The sequence below is a fragment of the Camarhynchus parvulus genome, chromosome 4, assembly GCF_901933205.1.
Source record: "Camarhynchus parvulus chromosome 4, STF_HiC, whole genome shotgun sequence".
In the NCBI taxonomy this organism is placed as follows: domain Eukaryota; kingdom Metazoa; phylum Chordata; class Aves; order Passeriformes; family Thraupidae; genus Camarhynchus; species Camarhynchus parvulus.
In genome coordinates this window covers 69699640-69719411 of record NC_044574.1, presented here as the reverse complement: position 1 = coordinate 69719411, position 19772 = coordinate 69699640, and the positions used below count along the sequence as shown (strand labels likewise).

At 41.8% G+C, this 19772-nt stretch overlaps 1 protein-coding gene across 2 annotated transcripts; it reads left to right on the top strand.

The window, feature by feature from the left end:
- The first annotated feature begins 593 nt into the window (after positions 1-593).
- On the top strand, positions 594-10607 carry PCDH18 (protocadherin 18). Of its 2 annotated transcripts, none has more exons than XM_030947521.1 (4): positions 594-3077; positions 3982-4070; positions 4197-4360; positions 9034-10607. In XM_030947521.1, exons 1-4 carry the CDS (start codon positions 594-596, stop codon positions 9720-9722), a joined length of 3426 nt encoding a protein of 1141 aa, XP_030803381.1. In that variant the 3' UTR covers positions 9723-10607. The 2 variants fall into 2 exon arrangements, with proteins under 2 accessions (XP_030803381.1, XP_030803382.1); XM_030947522.1 differs by having other exon boundaries at positions 3985-4070; positions 9034-9722.
- The last annotated feature ends 9165 nt before the right edge of the window (positions 10608-19772 follow it).

The following is a 19772-nucleotide window of genomic DNA, read 5'->3' as shown; positions in this document are numbered from 1 at the left end:
TGCCCATTAGTCATTTGCACCCCCCAGCCCCCATCCTCGGCGGGTGCTGGCCGAGGGGCCCCCTCCCCATCCGCATCCCTTCCCTCGCCTTCCCTCCCCTGCTCTCCCCTCCCCTCCCCGGCTGATTGGCTGCGCTGGGCTCGGCACAGGCCGGGCAAAAGCTTTGTCTGGGGACTTGGAATGAAGTTGCGGAGGAATTTAGGCTGGAGCCGGTGAGGGAGGGCGTTCAGTCCGGCGGCGAGCGCGGAGCAGGCGGGAGGACGGGCTGCGGATCCATCCCGCCGGCGGTCCCTGGATGCCGAGGGTGGGAGAGGAGGAGCACGCTGTCCCCCGGAGCATCTCAGCCTGGAAGAGGAGCGCTGAGTCAAATGAGAAAGCGTGGATTGCTTACAGATTGTATCTGGATGTCCCGGAACGGTGTGTATAGAAAAAGCCAAAAGTTTTCTGATCTGTAAGTTATTAAATCTTGGCCGGCTAGAAAAGGCGTTTTCAAGCTGGAAAGGACCAGATGTGCTTTGGATTTAAGGTACCGAAGGAAGGCAAAATAATTGCTTTTTAACTTATTGGGAGAAATTAATTGCAAAAACTTACAAATGTATCAAATCGACGGTAAAATGCACTTTTTATTCCTTTTTGCACTGATTGTAATGTCTTACAATAATGCTGTGCTGGGCAAGAATTTGAAATACAGGATTTATGAGGAGCAGAGGGTTGGATCAGTAATAGCAAGACTATCGGAGGATGTTGCTGATGTTTTATTAAAAATGCCTAACCCTTCCTCAGTTCGGTTTCGAGCCATGCAGAGGGGAAATTCTCCCTTGCTTGTAGTCCGTGAGGATAATGGAGAAATCAGCATAGGAGCTAAAATTGATCGGGAACAACTGTGCCAGAAAAACTTGAACTGCTCCATAGAGTTTGATGTGATCACTCTGCCCACTGAGCATCTGCAGCTTTTCCATGTTGAAGTTGAAGTGCTGGATATTAATGACAACTCTCCGCAGTTTTCCAGAGCTCTTATCCCTATTGAGATATCAGAGAGTGCAGCTGTAGGAACTCGGATCCCTTTGGACAGTGCTTTTGATCCAGATGTGGGAGACAACTCCCTTCACACTTATTCCCTTTCTGCAAACGATTTTTTTAGCATTGATGTGAGAACCAGGACTGACGGTGCTAAGTATGCAGAGCTGATTGTGGTCAGAGAGCTGGATCGCGAGTTGAAGTCGACTTACGAACTCCAGCTCACTGCCTCTGACAAAGGGGTGCCTCAGAGATCTGGGTCATCCCTCCTGAAAATCAGCATTTCTGATTCCAATGACAACAGCCCTGTGTTTGAGCAGCAGTCATATATTATCCAGCTCTTGGAAAACTCTCCTATTGGGACTTTGCTCATAGACCTCAATGCTACTGATCCAGATGAGGGCGCCAATGGGAAGGTCGTGTATTCCTTTAGCAGTCATGTGTCTGCCAAAATTATAGAAACTTTTAGGATAGACCCAGAAAAAGGCCACCTGACCCTGCTGAAGCAAGTGGACTATGAAGTAACCAAATCCTATGAAATTGACGCTCAGGCTCAGGATATGGGGCCAAATTCTATTCCAGCTCACTGCAAAATTATAATTAAAGTTGTGGATGTGAATGACAACAAGCCAGAAATCAACTTAAACCTGATGTCCACAGAGAGAGAAGAGGTAGCTTGCATTTCTGAGGGGTCACCCCTGGACACCTTTGTTGCCCTGGTCAGAGTGCAAGATAAGGACTCTGGTGTAAATGGAGAGATCGTTTGTAAGCTCCATGGGCATGGCCACTTTAAACTTCAAAAGACTTATGAAAATAACTATTTAATCTTAACCAATGCCACTCTAGATAGGGAAAAGAGATCTGAATACATCTTGACTGTAATAGCAGAGGACAAGGGAACGCCAAGTCTCTCCACAGTGAAACACTTTACTGTCCAAATCAGTGATGAAAATGACAACCCACCCCGCTTCCAGACAAACAGATATGAAGTTGTTATCTTGGAAAATAACTCTCCTGGAGCATACATCACATCAGTCACAGCCACAGACCCAGATCTAGGTGACAATGGGCAGGTGACCTACACTATTTTGGAGAACTCTGTTTTGGGAAGTTCTATAACCACCTATGTTACCATCGATCCCTCCAACGGGGCGATCTATGCCCTGCGAACCTTCGATCATGAAGAAGTAAATCAAATTGCCTTCACGGTCCAAGCTAGGGATGGAGGGAGCCAGCAGCTCATTAGCAACGCCACGGTTGTACTCACCATCATTGATGAGAATGACAACGCTCCCGTCATCGTGGGGCCGGCGCTACGCAACAGCACAGCAGAAATCTCAATCCCTAAAGATGCTGAAATTGGCTTTCTTGTCACCAGGATAAGGGCTACAGACAGAGACTCTGGTATGAACTCTGAGCTCAGCTGCTCCATAGCAGCTGACAAGGAAAACAACATCTTTGTGATGGATCCGCAGACTTGTGACATCTCTATCAATGTGAGTGTTGAATCGGTTCCAGCAAAACAATGGGAGTTTTTGGTGATAGTCCAGGATAAAGGCAGTCCTCAGCTTAGTACTAAAGCTCTTCTGAAATGTACCATTTTGGAGCATGTTTATTCATTTTCAAGCACGGAAGCAACTTTGGTAAGCCAGCCCTCCCTGGACATCTCCATGATAACGATTATATCCTTAGGATCTATATGTGCCGTGTTGTTGGTTATTATGGTTATCTTTGCCACGAGGTGCAATCGAGAGAAAAAGGACACCCGCTCTTACAACTGTCGCGTGGCCGAGTCGACCTACCAGCACCACCCAAAACGTCCCTCCAGGCAGATCCACAAAGGGGACATCACACTGGTGCCGACAGTTAATGGCACTCTACCCATCAGGTCCCACCACAGAGCATCACCATCATCATCCCCGGCCCTGGAGAGGGGTCAGATGAGCAGCCGGCAGAGCCACCACAGCCACCAATCCCTGAACAGCCTGGTGACCATCTCCTCCAACCATGTGCCTGAAAACTTCTCCCTGGAACTCACCCATGCTACACCAGCTGTCGAGGTAAGGTCCAGACCTTGGTTTTGCCCATCCATTTATGCAGACACTCATTTGGAAGCCTACACACACCCTGCCTCATGGGAATGTGTCATGGATTTCTCTTCGATGTCACAGCTTTTCAGTTTTACTCCAATATCAACAGATTCCATTGCCCCGCGGCACAGGGTTAAATCTGTTGGTAATAGCATTGCTCCTTGGCTCTTCCCTGTAAGGTCAGAACAATGGAGTGGAACATAGTGCTCTGCACTGGTTAACTGTTCACTCTTCCTTACCTTCCCTCTCCCTCCTCTCTGTACAGCTCCATCTGAGAAAGGGTGCCTGAATATTTATATTCAGAAACAATCCAGGAAACTCTTTCATTAATGGGGGTGCAGAACTAAAACATTCTGACACAGGCTGAGTACAGCTGCAGTAACATACAGCTGCACTGTATCTCGAACTTTGAGATTCCCTGTCTCAGTTTTTACTGCAAATGCTGGGTCATAGCTTCAATAAGTAAGAGCTGTGTCCTGGTAACTCTTTACATGTAAAGTAAGGCTGTTTTGTTTTGAATTAGGATCCTGAAATATTAAAGGCTTGATTGTAATATATTAAACCAAAACAAAACTCCACCTCTGCTTAATTGCTTGTTTTACTTGTTAAGGAATTCATTATTATGAATTGAGAGGCTAATGAACAGCACTGAACTTCCTCATTCTAGAGAGTCTTCAGATGTTTTCTGTGTCAGACACTACACTACCAAACAGTCTATAATACTGCATTATATATGTGCAGGAATTTGATTTAATTAAATTTTAAAGGGGAAAAAAAATAAACCACAAACAAACCTGAGAAGCAAATTAGTGGTTTCACACCTAGGAGCTTGAGCTTTCATTTCAAGGAATCAGTCTTTTCACCTTTTCTTTAGCAGGTTTCTCAGCTTCTCTCGATGCTTCATCAGGGCCAGTATCAACCAAGGCCAAGTTTTCGAGGAAACAAATATTCCAGAAGCTACAGGTAAGAATCCAGTTTGTTCTGCTACATATGAACGTAGGATCAGAAATACAGAGACACGTATTTTTAAACAAAAAGCGGATTACAACGTACTTGAGATAATGTAGTTCTCCACAATTCTCTTTACAGATATGCCCTACAAGATATGGATAAATTCAGCTTGAAAGACAGTGGCCGGGGTGATAGTGAAGCTGGAGACAGTGATTATGATTTGGGGAGAGAGTCTCCAATTGACAGACTTCTTGGGGAAGGATTCAGTGACCTTTTCCTTACAGATGGAAGAATTCCTGCAGGTAAGAGCAGAATGGAAGCTGAGCAGTTTATTTGCAGTTCTGCCTGGCTGTCACTTTGATAAAACTACTACTGAGAAAGCAAAAATTCTTTAGCTTTCAAGTCCTATATTCCCTTCCTTTTTTACTTTGCTTCATGATAAATACTGAGTTGAAGCCTTGATGTATCTACTAAAATGAAACCTCAGATACAACTGCAAATCTACCCAGAGCAATGCCTACTTTTTTTGTTACTCACATCATGAGCTGGCTCCAGATTCCTCCTAAAAGTATGATCTGCTCCAAGCCCTTAGACTTTTAATGACTGGGTGGATGTTTTTGCAAAGCCAGGCAGTTGTGGTTTGTTAAAAATACAGTGACCTATAATTTAGGAGATAGGTTTTCCACAGTGGATTTGATCCATATGACAAAAACCTTTACTATTTAGAAATTGAGTATGAAAGTGAACTAGAAATATGCATGGAGAAGAAAGAAAAGTGTTTTTCCCACTGAAAAAATGAACTTGAGTGGCAAGGGAAGGTTCTAAATATTTCTCAGATTTTAAATCTTGCAACCCTATTTTCTGGAAGCGAGAGCTTAAGAGGTACAATTCAAGGGCAGAGGGTAGAAAGGAAAAAAAATTAGAAAAGGATGAGTGGCAGTAGGATAAACACACACATACATATTCATGTGTATGAAGTATTGCTTTTAAATTTATGCCCAAATAAAAGTTGAATAAAAGGTCATGGGAATTCATGCTTAGTACAGATAGAAGAATTTTGTAATTACTTTAATAATTATACAGCCTCTGGTGGTACCCTAGATCGTGTTCTTACTTCAGATCATATTTAGTTTTCTCTGTATAACCAGAGGGCCAGATAATTTCAGTAGGGTTCACTGAACCACGTTTATAAATTTAACAAGTTTAGTAAAGTAATTTTATAAATGGAGGCCCTTTGCTTTGGGAGGTGGGGCAGCACATGGCCTTCCTAAAGTGACCCCCATGTGTTAACCAGGGTTGTTATGCTAGACAAGACGGAACGCCAGAAGTTCAAATTGTTTTTCATATACATTTTATACAACATATACATGTTTTTCATATTCATTTTAACTTTAAAATTTCCTGTGCATATTTTGCTCCAGTCTAGGTCTTGTATCACACACCCAGCCATTCACCTGCCTCCTCAAATGTGCCCAAAACCAGAAGCCTTGAAGAGTTTGTTTTCAGAATCTTTTACCTAAATCTGGACTTCTAATATATTTTTATCCTCATCCTCCCTACCTCCTACTACTTATTCCTCTGCCAGCTAGCATGAGGCATGTCTCATTCTGTCCTTTGCTTTAGCAAGGAGGCAGGGAGGGATATTCTGGAGCTCTGAGTGGGCCTGGGGAGCTTGAAGTGCAATGGTGTTTGCACTGGCATCCTGCCCTGCTGCTGCCAAGGAAGAGTGATCCCTTTACAGTGGGCAACCGGGGGCTGCCAGCAGACAGGAATGGTTGTCCTCTTAGCTGGCTGAAATGCCCATGACCCATTTTCAGCTCTTACAATTCCCTCTCTAAACAGTAAGCCTAAGGATAGGATTTCCAAAAATGCCAGGCTAATTAAATTCAAAGTAAGGGAAACTCCTCTCAGTGCAGACAGAACTGGGTTGGGTTATCAAGATTGGTATTTAGTCTCACCCAGATGTCCATTTATTGCTATGCCTGGCCTTAATCCTTCAGATAAGTCTGTTGAACCCGTTCAGATGAGACCTGAATTGATCTACAATCCCAATATATGAAAAGGAAAAGAAAACTTCCTGAAGGTTTCCTGTTCTCCATTCTGAAAGGTTTCTGCATTGTCAGTCTAGACACAGGCACAAATGCTGTGGGAAGGTCCTTTCAGTTTGTCTATTTAAGGTGGAACAAGAAAGGAATGGAGCCAGTCCCTCAAAACTCCACAAATTACATGATTGGAAAGCTCCATAGCTGTCCTTGAAAGACTTGTTTCTTTTTCTTTTTAAATCTTAACCAGCAAGCTTTAAGTTCTGGAAAAAAAATAAAAAGAGAAAAAAAAAAGCTGTTGTGGATCTGGCCATTTTTAAATTTATTGCTGATTTAAGGACAGATTGTGTCACCATTCAGTTACTTCAGAGTATCTTTTGATCTTATGTTCAGGAATGTCAGAATTTATTATTTTAAACTAAAACCATTCCTGATAACAATGGCTGCAAAACTGTCATTAAGGCAAACTTCACTACTAATGAAATGCCAGAACACTGAAAGTATCTAATGAATTTAAAGGAGTCTTAAAGGAATCTTCTTAATTAGGAGTATAATCCTCACCTTCTGGGATGACTTGAGAACTGGTCATGGATCACTTAGATGTCTTTTGACAGTTCTAACTCTTGGGCATTTTCAGTAAAATGTCATATATGGGAACAAATACTTGCAGGCATTTCAGTCACTTGTATCAAAACTTCAGCCACTGATATATTCTAGTTTGCTTTTTTTTGTTTGAAACTTCCTGCATCAGCAGTTCTTTTGCAATAGATTGAGCCATATCCAGGCTGCAGTCTGGGCTTGTAATCTTGAAGAAATTCACTCTGTTGCAGGCATGACATGGAGAAAGTTTATACTCACAGGAATGGAAAGGCCATTAGGAAAGCAAACAATATGGTAGTGCAAAAATATAGTGCTGACAGTATGAGAGTAGGACTTTATAAATCACTAGTACATCCAAAACTGAAAAACTCTGTTCAGTTCTGCTTACACCACTACAAAAAGATTTTTTGATAAACGGAGTGGATCCAGAGCCAGATGGGAAATGTGTTGAGGGAGCAAGGAAAACTTGCAGGGCATGACTGCAAACATTTCTTTTGCAGTCAGTATATGCTGAGAAAGAACAAAAAACTCTATTCCGTGTGGGATAATCGAACCATTAAGTGATATGGGCAGGAGTTTCTTATGGTCAAAATATGCATCATGCAAAGAGCCTGTCATTTCTGAAAGCTGCCTTGAAGTTGGTGGCTCAGATCCATTAGGGCCCCAGCAGCACCCAGATCTTCTCCAGCATATGTGGCAGGCCCACAGACACACAGCCTGAGGCGAGGCTTTGTGTCCTACCATCAATTCCCTTTGGGCTGGAAAACTGAGCATCTTTCCTGGCACATCCCTCTCTGCAGGTCTGTCAAATTGGGCTTTGCCTGTCTCTGCTTCCTGCAACCATTCCCAGACCTCTTGGAATATTTGCAAAGGATGCTCTCAGTGCCCCTTTGTGGGCCGGTTTGGACCAGTGTAGCACTCAGGGTTGCTGTCATTTTCCCCACCTTATTGCTTCTACCTGAGAGAAACAGGTAGAGAGTTTGAGAGAGCAGCTCTTTCATCTTCTGCTCTTCAGCCCTCATGGCTGACCCAGGTTCCCATCCAGTGGGTTAGAGCCCTCCTTATGCCAAGGCCTGAGCCAGAATGGGCCACTCACCTGAGCTACAGAGCTGCAAGTGCACCTGAGAGTATAAATCCAGTATAAACACCAGGCTGGGAATTAGACCCTCGAATTCTGACAGTGGATTAAAATTTAACTGATTTACTTAAAAAGGTAATATGGCAGTGGATCGCCTTGAGTTCTACCTACACTTCATTGTCAGAACAAAGGAGTTGTTTAATGGAAAAGCAGATCCCTCTGCATGTTATTATTCTTTGCTCTTTATTTCCCCTGTCCATTTATTCCCACTTGATTGCTCTGAAATGCCTCAGTTTTGTTGCATGTGGAAGACTTCTCTAAAACTCAAGTGAGTGCTTGGAGGTAGACATTTCTTCCTTTTATTTTATATTTTTTAATGAGCTAGAACTGTACAAAGGGCTCATGTAGCTTCAAGCCACAAGTGCTTGTTTTTCCACCTGCAATTCACATGTTTATCTTCATCTTAGCTAAGAGATTGCATTACTGTCTTACATGAACTGCACTGGTTGTTCTCATTCTTGGCAATGGAGGTACCAGAGCGTTTGTATTTGCCACGTTCCTGCACAGAACAGAGAGGGGGAATTGTGGGAATCCGCAAAATCAGAAGGTTTTGGGAAAGCTGCAAAAGGCAGGCCCCAGAGACAGCAGAACTGTGATTAGAGCTAAGCAGCAGCCATGAGATTGGTCAGCAGAAAAATTATTTAAACTGTAGAAAAGCAAGGACAAATAGAACAACGGTGTGTGCATAAATGCTTGTCTAGAATAACTCCCTAAGCTACAGAAAAGTTTATCTAGCAAGATATTAGGAAGGTTGAAGCTTAATAATGGAGCTCTGTGCATTGTGTTTAAGGCTCACAAGCAGGTATTGTATTTGAAATAAGCAAGCATTGTTTTAACCAAAGGTACCTGTGCTTATAGTGATTGGATAGAACTACTGTCAATGTGCTTTTGCTTTGTGTGATTGGTCAAAAAACTTTTAAAGTAAGTTGTAACATTAAATTCTTGGTCTGCTGCCTGGGATGTGAGCCGCTGGCATCTTCCCATTGTCATCACCATGGAATGAGACTGATGCTGGAAAATAAAACAGCTCAAGGCACGTTCCACAGCAGTCCTGTCCTGTTTGTGGTCTGTAAATAGCCCCCAGCCGGCGTCAAACACCTGTGGGGAAGTGCAGTCCTGGTGTCAGGAACCCCTGTGAGCGCGGGCGCTGTGTGCAGCAGGAGGGGGGGCTCACTCTCCTGTGTCTCTCTTGCAGCCATGCGCCTGTGCACGGAGGAGTGCAGGGTCCTGGGCCACTCGGACCAGTGCTGGATGCCCCCGCTGCCCTCTCCCTCCTCCGACTACAGAAGCAACATGTTCATCCCTGGCGAGGAGTTCCAGTCACCCCAGCAGCAGCAGCAGCAGCAGCAGCACCTGCAGCAGCAGCACCACCAGGGCCTCGAGGAGGATGCCCAGGCAGCCGACGCCGGTGAGAAGAAGAAGAGCTTTTCAACATTCGGGAAGGACTGCCAGGGCGAGGAGGAATCAGGGGACTCCTGCACCTCCTCGCTCCTCTCCGAAATGAGCAGCGTCTTCCAGCGCCTGCTGCCCCCCTCGCTGGACGCCTACACGGAGTGCAACGAGATGGATCGCGCCAACTCGCTGGAGCGCAGGAAGGGACATCTGCCAGCCAAGAGTGTGAATTACCCGCCGGGGGTGGCAGCCTGGGCAGCCAGCACGCATTTCCAAAACCCTGCCAACAACGGGCCCGCTCTGGGGACTCACTCGGGCGCACAGCCTTCGTCCAAATGGCTGCCGGCCATGGAGGAGATCCCGGAGAATTATGAGGAGGATGATTTTGACAATGTGCTCAACCACCTCAGCGATGGCAAACATGAACTCATGGATGCCAGCGAGCTGGTGGCAGAAATTAACAAGCTGCTGCAAGATGTCCGGCAGAACTAGTTGTTTCAAAAGCCTATTTTTCCATATTTATGGAAAACTGGAAGGGGAAAAAAATGAACAAAAAATAGACTGAGGAGAACTGGCATTGCCAACTAGTTGCATTTATCATAAATGTGTCTGTGTATGTTGAATATTAAAATACTGTATTTTCATATGTACACAATGCAAGTGTGATTATCTTTATCTGTATTTTAAAAATACATTTGTACCTTATATTTATGTGTAATTTAACAAATAAATTTTATTTTTGTACACCCACAGCAAGCATGTTTTCCTAAATGTATATAGATGGTACCACCCTTGTCAAACTTAGAGCATTCTTGCCACACAGGCATGTTTAAAAAAAAAAAAAAAAAAAAACAAGAAGAAGGATTTGTTTTCCCACATTATTTCTTTCAAATGTTTCAAATACAAATTCAAAACACTGAAAAACTTATGCAAATGTTAGTTTCAGTAAATGATCCAACACCTTTTTTGCAATGTTTTATTCTTATAATAAAGAATTGTAACTCCCACGAAACCTAAAATGTCCTTTTTTATTTGGATGCTTTTGGTCAATAGAATAATTTTCTAATTTAAGTCATGGATTATTGCAGGCTGAAGTCTTCCTGTCTTTGGCATGTAAGTGTTTTCCCCAGTGAACAAAGAATGGAATTCTGTGATGGGTCTTCCACTGTGATCTCTGCAAAAAAATGTAAATTTGTTGTGCTGTTGTTACACTGCAAAGCCAGTTGAAGTCAGCAGTGTATACTTGAAAGACAGCAATAAAATCAGCTTTTCCGACCTCAAGCTGAATTCTGAATATATGTAAATACAAAAAATTGCAATGAACTGCTTCATCTTTGTAAATGACACCAAAATAAAACAATGTTGCATTTTCCAGAAGAACAGCTATATTTTGCCTCTGCACAGCAGATACATTTTTATATTAGCTATATTCTCTGTTGTAAGTGTGCCTGTCTTTTGTTTGCAAAGCAGTACAAAAATGTTTGAGCTTCCTAGCAAAGGGCAAGCCAGCAGGTACATTTGCTCTGGCTGCATTCCATCCTTCCATAGTGGGGCTTCTCTCTGTCCTGAAGCTTGGTGAAAAGTCATTTATACTATGGTGCCATTGCTGTAGTGGGGGTGATGTAACTAATACTGCTCAGGTAAAAGTCAATGTCATCCTTTTAGTTACTTTCCTCAAAACTATTTCTGTTAGCCTGTCATACACAAGGAGATCTTTTTAGTAGCAAACAAATGGATTTTACACTTGAGAAACATGGGTGGGTTTTGAACCCCCTGTGCTCATTTCAGGAGTGTTAAGAGATGGCCGTAAAAACCTGTATTTTTTGGCATTTATGCAAATGGATATTTTATGTGATTTTTTTTTTTTTTTTTTGCCAGAACTGCAGAAAACTGTTGGAATAATCCAAGTCAACCTGGGCATGAAACTGATACATTTGTTCTGGAGAATGTACCTTGTAAAGTATCTTATAAATTTTTTTTTTTGGTGCTAGATACAAAAATTCCTGTTTAATGTTACCCCCAAAAAGCAAAAATTTTGTTGTATGCATAGGCTTCATTTGTTCTCTTTGTGTGCAAGGAAACTTTCATCTCCTTATTGGTTTCACAGTGCTGTAGATGGGACTTTTGAAGATGTGTAGGCATTTGTTGACACCTGAACAATGGACAGGTTCTCACCTTGTTTGCACATCAGGAGCTCAGGCTATGCTTTAGTGGTTAGAAATACCAGGACCTCACACTGGGAGGTTTCTTACAGCACCTTTGAATGCCAGCAGGACTTGAGTCTCATGAGCTGCCATCTGTTATTGAGAGGAAGAAGCTGTAACACCTCATTAAATATTTGACATCTCTCCCTGTTTTTACCCTTCATTCCTACTAATGGGGATTACTGGCCCCACAAGCCTCGCCTGGGTCCCATTCTCCCACTCCCGCTCACTCCAGGGGCTCAGACTGGGGCAGGCGGCTGTTCTAAGGAGTGTTTGTCCTCTTTGGCTCTCAGGGTCTGCTCAGGACAGATTTCATAGCTGTGGCTCCAACCCACATCCAGCTGCTGCTGTCAGGAGTCCTCGGATCCTCATCCTGGTTTGTCACCTTGGCATGCTGAGGGCTGACCGTGGATCCCTTTGCCAGCCCCTCACTGAACCTGCTGTGCCCAGGTTCTGTGGGGTTGCACTTTGTCAGTGTGGGTTCTGCTCATGCTGGGGCTGCTCTCAGCTCCTGCTCCTCTTGGTGCTTTAAAGCAGCAGCATCAGGCTGACTCTGAAGCCAGGATGCTGTAGCAGTCCTAAAGTTTACAGGAGCATAACCTCATCCTCCTTAACTAGGTTATTTCTGTCTCATCTCAACCCTCCCCGTGCAGTTTCTCTCTTCTCCAGTGTCCAGTTTTAGCCCTGTTCTCCAAGTTCCCTCACCCTTATCCCATGTTAACTCCTGCTGGCTCTCACTCCATTTCCCTTAAAATCTGACCCAGAAATGAATCCTGCACAGTCCATAGATATGTTTACAGAGTATCCCTATAAACCCACTCATGACAATTTCCCAATTTCTATCTCTTTAGTTGGACCTAGCTACCACATCCCTGAAATCCTTCCTTGCCCTCACTTTTTGATGTGTAATTGGAATTACAATGTAATTGTGAGCTCCACTGAATTCCTGAACTCCTCTACACCCAATGCCTTTTTTGGGTGCCTGTAGAGCATGGAAAGGGCTGACTTGCATGGCTGAGCCTCCCCACTGCTGACTTTTTGCAGAAGTGGGAGGGTCAGGAAAGCAATTCTGAAGACAAAACTCATGCCTGCCTGGTTATTTGATTCCGGCCTGGGCATACAGAGTGTGTGAGGTGTACAGGGTGACTGGTGGTTATGTTAAAAATGTACAAGGTGGTAGTTTGAAAATAGTTATTAAACTCGTAGATTATTTTTCTGTTGACCTGATAAAACATTGCTCTCTGTTACAAAATCAGCAGCAGAATATGAAACTCCCCTCCGAGTGCTGTAGAGTCCTCCATAAATAAATGCAGATAGCTGTTTCTCCTCATTTCTAGAGGAGGAAATATTAGACATTCAGGCTCAGACTGCTTTCTGTCTACAAGCTTGCAGGACAGCCTGATAAGCTTCATTTTCACAGTCATATCATCCACTAGGGATTACCAACCTGTTTTAAATTTAAAACCCTTAAATCAGGTTATGCCTGCTGGCCTATGTCACATGGATAGTCTCAATGATTTAAAGAGCCATTGTTTGCAGAGAGGACTTTCTAGAAAGAAGTAGATTGCACTGAATTTCTCTGGTAGCACTAGGCATCCAAATATCATAAAACACGTAAGGTTTTCCTAGAGGGGATTTCTGTACCAACACACAGTAATAGTATTTGGTATGTGCATTGCTGCAAGAATTTTATCATATAAAGAGACCAGTCTCCAGGAGCAAGAAAGTTTACTTAGATTGTATCTGAAATGCACTGGAGTTTCAGTTGTATTTATTATTGATAGGAAGCTTATTAAAAGATCTGTGGATAGCAGTAAATGAGAAAAAAAACTGTCTTATTCCTGCTTGGTTTAGAGCTCCTCTTTTTTTCCTTTATAAATGAAAATTATATAATATTTATATAGGTGTATGTACACTTATATAAAAACCCTAGCACAAATTCTCTTCTGTGTAAAGAACAGGGAAAACTGATAGTGTGTAGATTAAACAAAATATGTAATAAATCTAGATTTGCTGCATTTTGACAGCTAACAGAGAGTTATGGGTTGCTGGTGTGGTTTAAGCACCAAACATGACGATGATTGTCCTGCCCAGAACACAAGTTCCTAGCACTTCTTTAAATGCTTACTAGCTTTTCCATTCTTGGTGGTATAATGGCAGAAAAGGTTGTGAAAACTGGCAAATGGTAATTACCAAAATACTGGTTATCCAGGTAAGTGTTCAAGGCCTGGTATGGTGGGGCTTTGGGTTGAGTGGTCTAGTGGAAGGTGTCCTTGACCATGGCAAGGGATTGGAACAAGATGATCTTTAAGGCCAAACCCAAACAATTCCATGGGGTAGTGGTTCTGGCATTCCTTCTATATATGGAAATACTGAGACTTTTGAGCAAATACAAAGTTAATGGATGCTCAACAAGTACTTTTCTCCACGCTTATATAAGTTTTTTATATTCACTTCAGAAATGGTTACATTAAAAAATGTACTGAAATAATGATCAGAGTTGTTGGACCACTCATTTAAGCCGTGTTTAAGCATTTGTGTCACTGCTGCATCACACTTTGCTATTAGTGCCCATTAGGATAAACACGTTGAGAGGATGTGGCTGTCAGTAATGTCTTGGCTGCATTCTTTAGCCTGCAATAGAACAGCAAATCAAACAAAAGCCACCACAATATACTTAGCCCTTACAGTTTCCTTACCTTTTTTTAATGCAATATTGGAATTCACTGAAAGTGACAAGAAGTTTCATTTCTTTCTCTGCAACCTGCAGAGGATTTCAGTTTCCCAGGATCAGGACTTGGAAGCCTCCACTTTTAGCATTAGGTTAACATAGCATCTGACCTAGCAGACTACAGTATACACGTGTTTTTTTTCAATAATGCAGGCTGTTAACATTTCAGGCACAATTTCTCTCCTTTCTGTATCCCAGGGTCAAACTCTGCCTGCACACAAAACTTGGCTTGCAACATTTTCCACAATGCAGTTGAAATAAATAAATAAATAAATAAATAAGTAACAAAAAAGTGATAATATAATTACTTCAATCTCTTCCCTCAACCTGAGACCCCTGTGAACGCCGTCACAGTTCACCACCACTCTCTGGCCAGGCCATCCAGCCAATTCTGAACCCAACAAAAAGTGCTCCTGTCCAGGCCATGGGCTGCCAGCTTTTCCAGGAGTGTGCTTATCAGCAGGAATTATGCCTAGAAAGCAAGTATTCTTTCTGCAGTGTATGGACAATGAAAGGCTCTCATGTGTGACGGTGTTCAAAGGGGTTTTTGGAGGAGGGAAGAGATGGGGATCTGACTCCATGTTTCAGAAGGCTTGATTTGTTATTTTATGATATATATTACATTAAAACTATACTAAAGAATAGAAGAAAAGATTTCCTCAGAAGGCTAGCTAAAAATAGAATCAGAAAGAATGATAAGAAAGGTTTGTGGCTCAGACTCTCTATCTGAGCCAGCTCACTTTGATTGGCCATTAATCAAAAACACCCAACATGGGCCAATCACAGATCCACCTGTTGCATTCCACAGCAGCAGATAATCAATGTTTACATTTTGTTCCTGAGGCATCTCAGCTTCTCAGGAGGAAAAATCCTAAGGAAAGGGTTTTCCATAAAAGATGTCTGGAACACTCGTATATGGTACATGGGTTATAATAACTTGTCTTGCCATTTTTTAAGGTTTCAGCAATGATTGTATTTAGATCTCAGGAGAATTCAGGCTTTCCAGTTACTATTATGTACAGCTAAAAAGCTAAGACAAGGAAAATAAGCAAAGTCTAGATGAGAGAAGATTGTGTTTGTGTGTCCTTTTCACAGGCTTCAGCTGATCTTGAAATAAAATTGCTTCTCTGTCTACACATACAGCACATTTGTGCCATGTGTAAAGATACATTGCCATGAAACATAGGTGAAATGGAAGCATGTATGAGGCTGGTAATAATTTTACCTGCAAAGACTCTTTCTATTTATTCCTGGGTGGGATAGTAAGAGAAGCTTTTGCCCTGGAAAAAGGCTAATTGTAGGAGTCTTCTGGTCTATTGAGCTGAAGCTGCTGCCTGTGTGTGAGAGATATGTGGAAAAAAAATCCATATTCAAATTAATATAGTACTGTGCAAGAGGAAAAAGAGAGGAATAGGTTAAAAATGGATATTTCTTGTTAATCAGGCCTGTGTTGCTTCAAGTAATGCCCATTATCGACAATATTTGCAAACTGGGAGGTAATGTGGTTGGCTTGTATAAAAGTGGTGACGAAGCAACCACAACAGCTTAGCGTACCTCTGGCAAAGAAGGAGGGACATTTTTTAATTCAAATATAACTGAAGCATAAGCTTTGCAATCTGGCAGGCTTGAGATCACTTGAGCTTGTTTTGACCCATCTGGCTTTCTTAAATTCTTGCAATAATTAGGTCACCTAACTAGAAAGGACATGCTGATTTGTATCCAGGCTGGAAAAATGTTTGTGGTGAAATGATTTATTTATAATCTTTTCAAAATATCAGAGACTGATATTGTAATCCTTATACATCCTCATGTTTGGATTTTTTTTGTGGTTGTGTCTGATCTGACTGTGGAAAGTACTGTAATTTAAACTTTTAAATACTGTTAGAAAGAGGGTTTAATTTGGGCATCTAGAGTTTCAGTGGTGCAATATGTGAATGGGGTTTGCACTGATTTAAGGAACCAAGTCATGCTATTACAATTATGCCTTATGATCCTAAAAACCTGCGTAACAAAACCCCAAATATAGATGTGTTTGTTGAAGTGCAACCAAAATTCAGGTATCTCTGATGGTTCTTGTCTCACCTACTGTAGCACTCAGAGCAGCACATGTTGGAGTACACAGCTTCATATGGGAAATAGCAGAGATTTATCACTGAAAACATCTATTAACTTGAAACTTAGTGGCTTCCTTCCATTGTGGGTGGACAGAAGTAGCACATTCTGATGCCCTGGATTACTCAACACTGATTTCTTCAACACTGTTTATGAAAGTCTACAGCAAAACAGTCTCAGAGAATATGCAGCAGTTCAAGTTAACTGTGCAGAGAGACAGTTTCTAGCTTGTGTAGTCCTGCACTTTTGCCTATATAAAATTACCTCATTCCTTCATGTCACAGTGAAACTGCTTTCTGGAAAAGGTGTGCGCGTGTCATTAACTGCAGTCTTAAAATGAGAGTTTTAGACACCAGGAAGCATGGATATAATGTGTCAGCAAAGAGCCAAAAGGATTATTTCACAATTACACTAGAATGAAACCCCAAGAGTTTAGATCTGAAGCATAACCACTGGTATCCATGAAAATTTCACTCAATTGAAAATCAGGAAGGAAGAAATCACATTCTTGTGAAGGCCTGCATACTATGGAGTTCTTAATGGCATAATTTCTAAGTATATAAATTCAAATGTAAAATAAGGATGTGTATGTGGAACACACTACTGTTTTGCAGGTAAATATAGTGGGTTTTTTAGATTGGAACACAGATACTGAAAGAGCAAATATTCACAGAATTCACAGAATGACTTTCTCCAGGCTGAACAACCCCAGCTCCCTTAGTCATTCCTCATAAGTCTCTGCTTTATTAAAAGACTAAAAGTTAGAAATTATGCCAAAAAAAAAAGTGTAGGTTTTTGAGTGTGGCTATTTCATCTACTTACAACCCATCTTTGGTATCATTTCCATAATTAAAATCTTTGTAATGACTGGTGGTAAGAATAAGGTTTTAGTGGTAGTGCATCATTGAAAACGAAGCTGCAGTAGAATGGCAAACCATACATAATCAGTACCAACTTTAATTAGTATGTGGTAGAAGAATTAGAATAGACACCATTTCCCTGAAACTCTACAAGAACCTCCCAAAAGGCACTGTTGGTTTTCAAACAACTTATTTTGAAACTGAGCGATCCAAAAAATGGTCTTCTTCAATTGCTGTTCTGCTTGTTGTCCTAGATTTCCAAGGAAAAATGAAGTGCAGGGAAAAGACCTGGCCAACTGTGCTCTGCAGTTTGAGTACCTCACTGAAGGTACTGAGCCTGTTTGGACATGGAACGTGGTTTTCTGGCTAAATCCCCTGAAGCCAGGTGCTGTGCTGGAGTTGGGAATGGAGACTGGTAAATCTTTTCTGGGGTCTGTTGCCTCCAGGGTACGATTTGTCTGAGGCTGATGAGAGCAGGGGTGGATTCTGTCACTGCAGAGCTGGTTCAGTGAGCCCAGTGGTGCCAGCACAGTGTGTTTACAGCTTGGCTGAGGCCTGAAAGGGCTGGGTGTCCATCACCACTAGCAGGAGGAATCCAAATGGATTTGGTGCCTCCAGCCAAGGCTCTTGGCTGCAGGGGTGGCAGCCAAACATATGGTGATGCTTTGGGCTGGCTCCTGTGGGCAGCTGCTGCTGCAGGCTTGTGCTCAGTCTCTCATTTCCTCTCTGCTTGTTGTACTGATGTCCAAAAATACTCACATCCTCCTTATACCCTGGGGCTCTTACTGAGCTGGCCAGGTAGAAAACAGATTCTGGTAAAAGCCCAGCTTGTAAATTGGGGAGTGAAGGGTGAGATCTGGCATCTTTTTTGACTGAGTGCATTGTCCTCAGTAATGGGCTTTTTCACTGAAAGCAGCAACACTGTTATTATCCCTCCATGGAGTCAATAGGGAATAAATGAAAGCCCATCTGACTTTAGAAATGAAAATTGATTCCTTCAATTTGGAGACAGCTTATGTTCTTTCCATTCCTCTTGGATCCTGAACACACAGAAACTGCTGCCAGAATTGGGATGATGCTACAAGGGTATCAAGAAAGAGGTCTCATAAGTATCAACAGGAGGGGAAGCGCAAACAAACATGGGTACAAAGGATTGTGTCTGTTTGGTTGTGCTGGGGGTAAACCTTGAACAACTGAGAGGAATGTCACCCGGCCAGAGGGTGCATGGGAAAATATTTCAGCTCTAGTTCTCATCTCGAGAGTTGCTCCCAGACAATTTACAGAAGAGTTACTTATATGCATAACGTGTTTGAAAGAGTGGTTTTGGGCAATTTGGCTCAATGTTGAGCCTGGGACTCATTGTACAAGATGAGTAAAATTAGCTAAGGTATGATAGATTGCTGCTATTGTTTTTTTGAGAAGTAATATTATGTATTTAATAGCATTACGCAGTTCAGTGATATCTTCTCATGAAGCATAATTTGAAAGAATGATACCTAAAAGCAGAAATAGAGAGGAGACAGAAATATCTCTCCAGGAATTTGTAAATGTGAGGGAGTTTGGAGACAGCATAGCTATCCTTTCTCTTTTACCTCAGGCTTTAAAATACTTGTTTCAGAAGAGTTTATTGATGGGAGAGGGATTCCATTTGCAATACAGTTATATTATTTTTTTCCAGTCTTATTCCAACCTTTTTGGGGATGGTGGTCTAATCATGGCCTTCTGGAAGGGCTCTGTGCACGTCCCAGTGTTTCTCTCCAGAGCTTTAGTAAATTCATCTGCGACCCACGAGGAGTTTTAATCACTTTGGAAAAGTCTCAGTAATATAAGTATCTAGAAAAATTGCATTTATTAGGTTATTTTAGCAAGCTTAATTTGACACGATTTTCTGGGCTGTCCTAAAGCTCCAGTTAACATGCAAATCACTCCTAGCCAGCACTGGAGTGCTGCTAGGTTGAATCACTCAATATTCATGGCTGTTTAATCTACTGGGCAAATAACCTAGAATATGTATATATATATATATATTGCTAGAACTCAAATTTATTTTATAACACAACACGAAATTCAAGAAAATGTTCAGTCTGTTTAGGTAAGAAGAGTATTCTTTCCAGAGATTATTTTTGATCTGCTTTTCTGGTATGGAACTGGGGGGTTTTGTTTGTTTTCGTGGTGTTTTAAGAAGATTGATGCGGAGTATGTTAAAGACCAAAAATAAAATCAGAAGAACTTATGTTCCAGGCAAATTGAATTGGCTGCAGGACAAACAAATTATGACTGAATACAAAAATGTTTAGAGTGGTTTTCATAAAGGGAACATCAATACTGTGGGCTACTCTGGATGTTTTCTTAATTTTACAAAAATGATTTTTTTTCAAATGTCCTTACTTTGAGAGATTCAGCGAGGGAATACACTGGTTATTTAAACATACGAGTTACTCTGATTTAAAATAGTACAACAAAATCAGCCCCTGACAAAAACTGTTTTGCAAAGAGAACTACAACCAATTGGATCAGAAAATAAAATGGGTTAATTGTTTATGATGATGCTAACACCAGAAGACAAGCAGATTTCTTTCTTGCCCTGTCAGAATGGCATATATTTATGTGTATATATATATATACATATGTATTA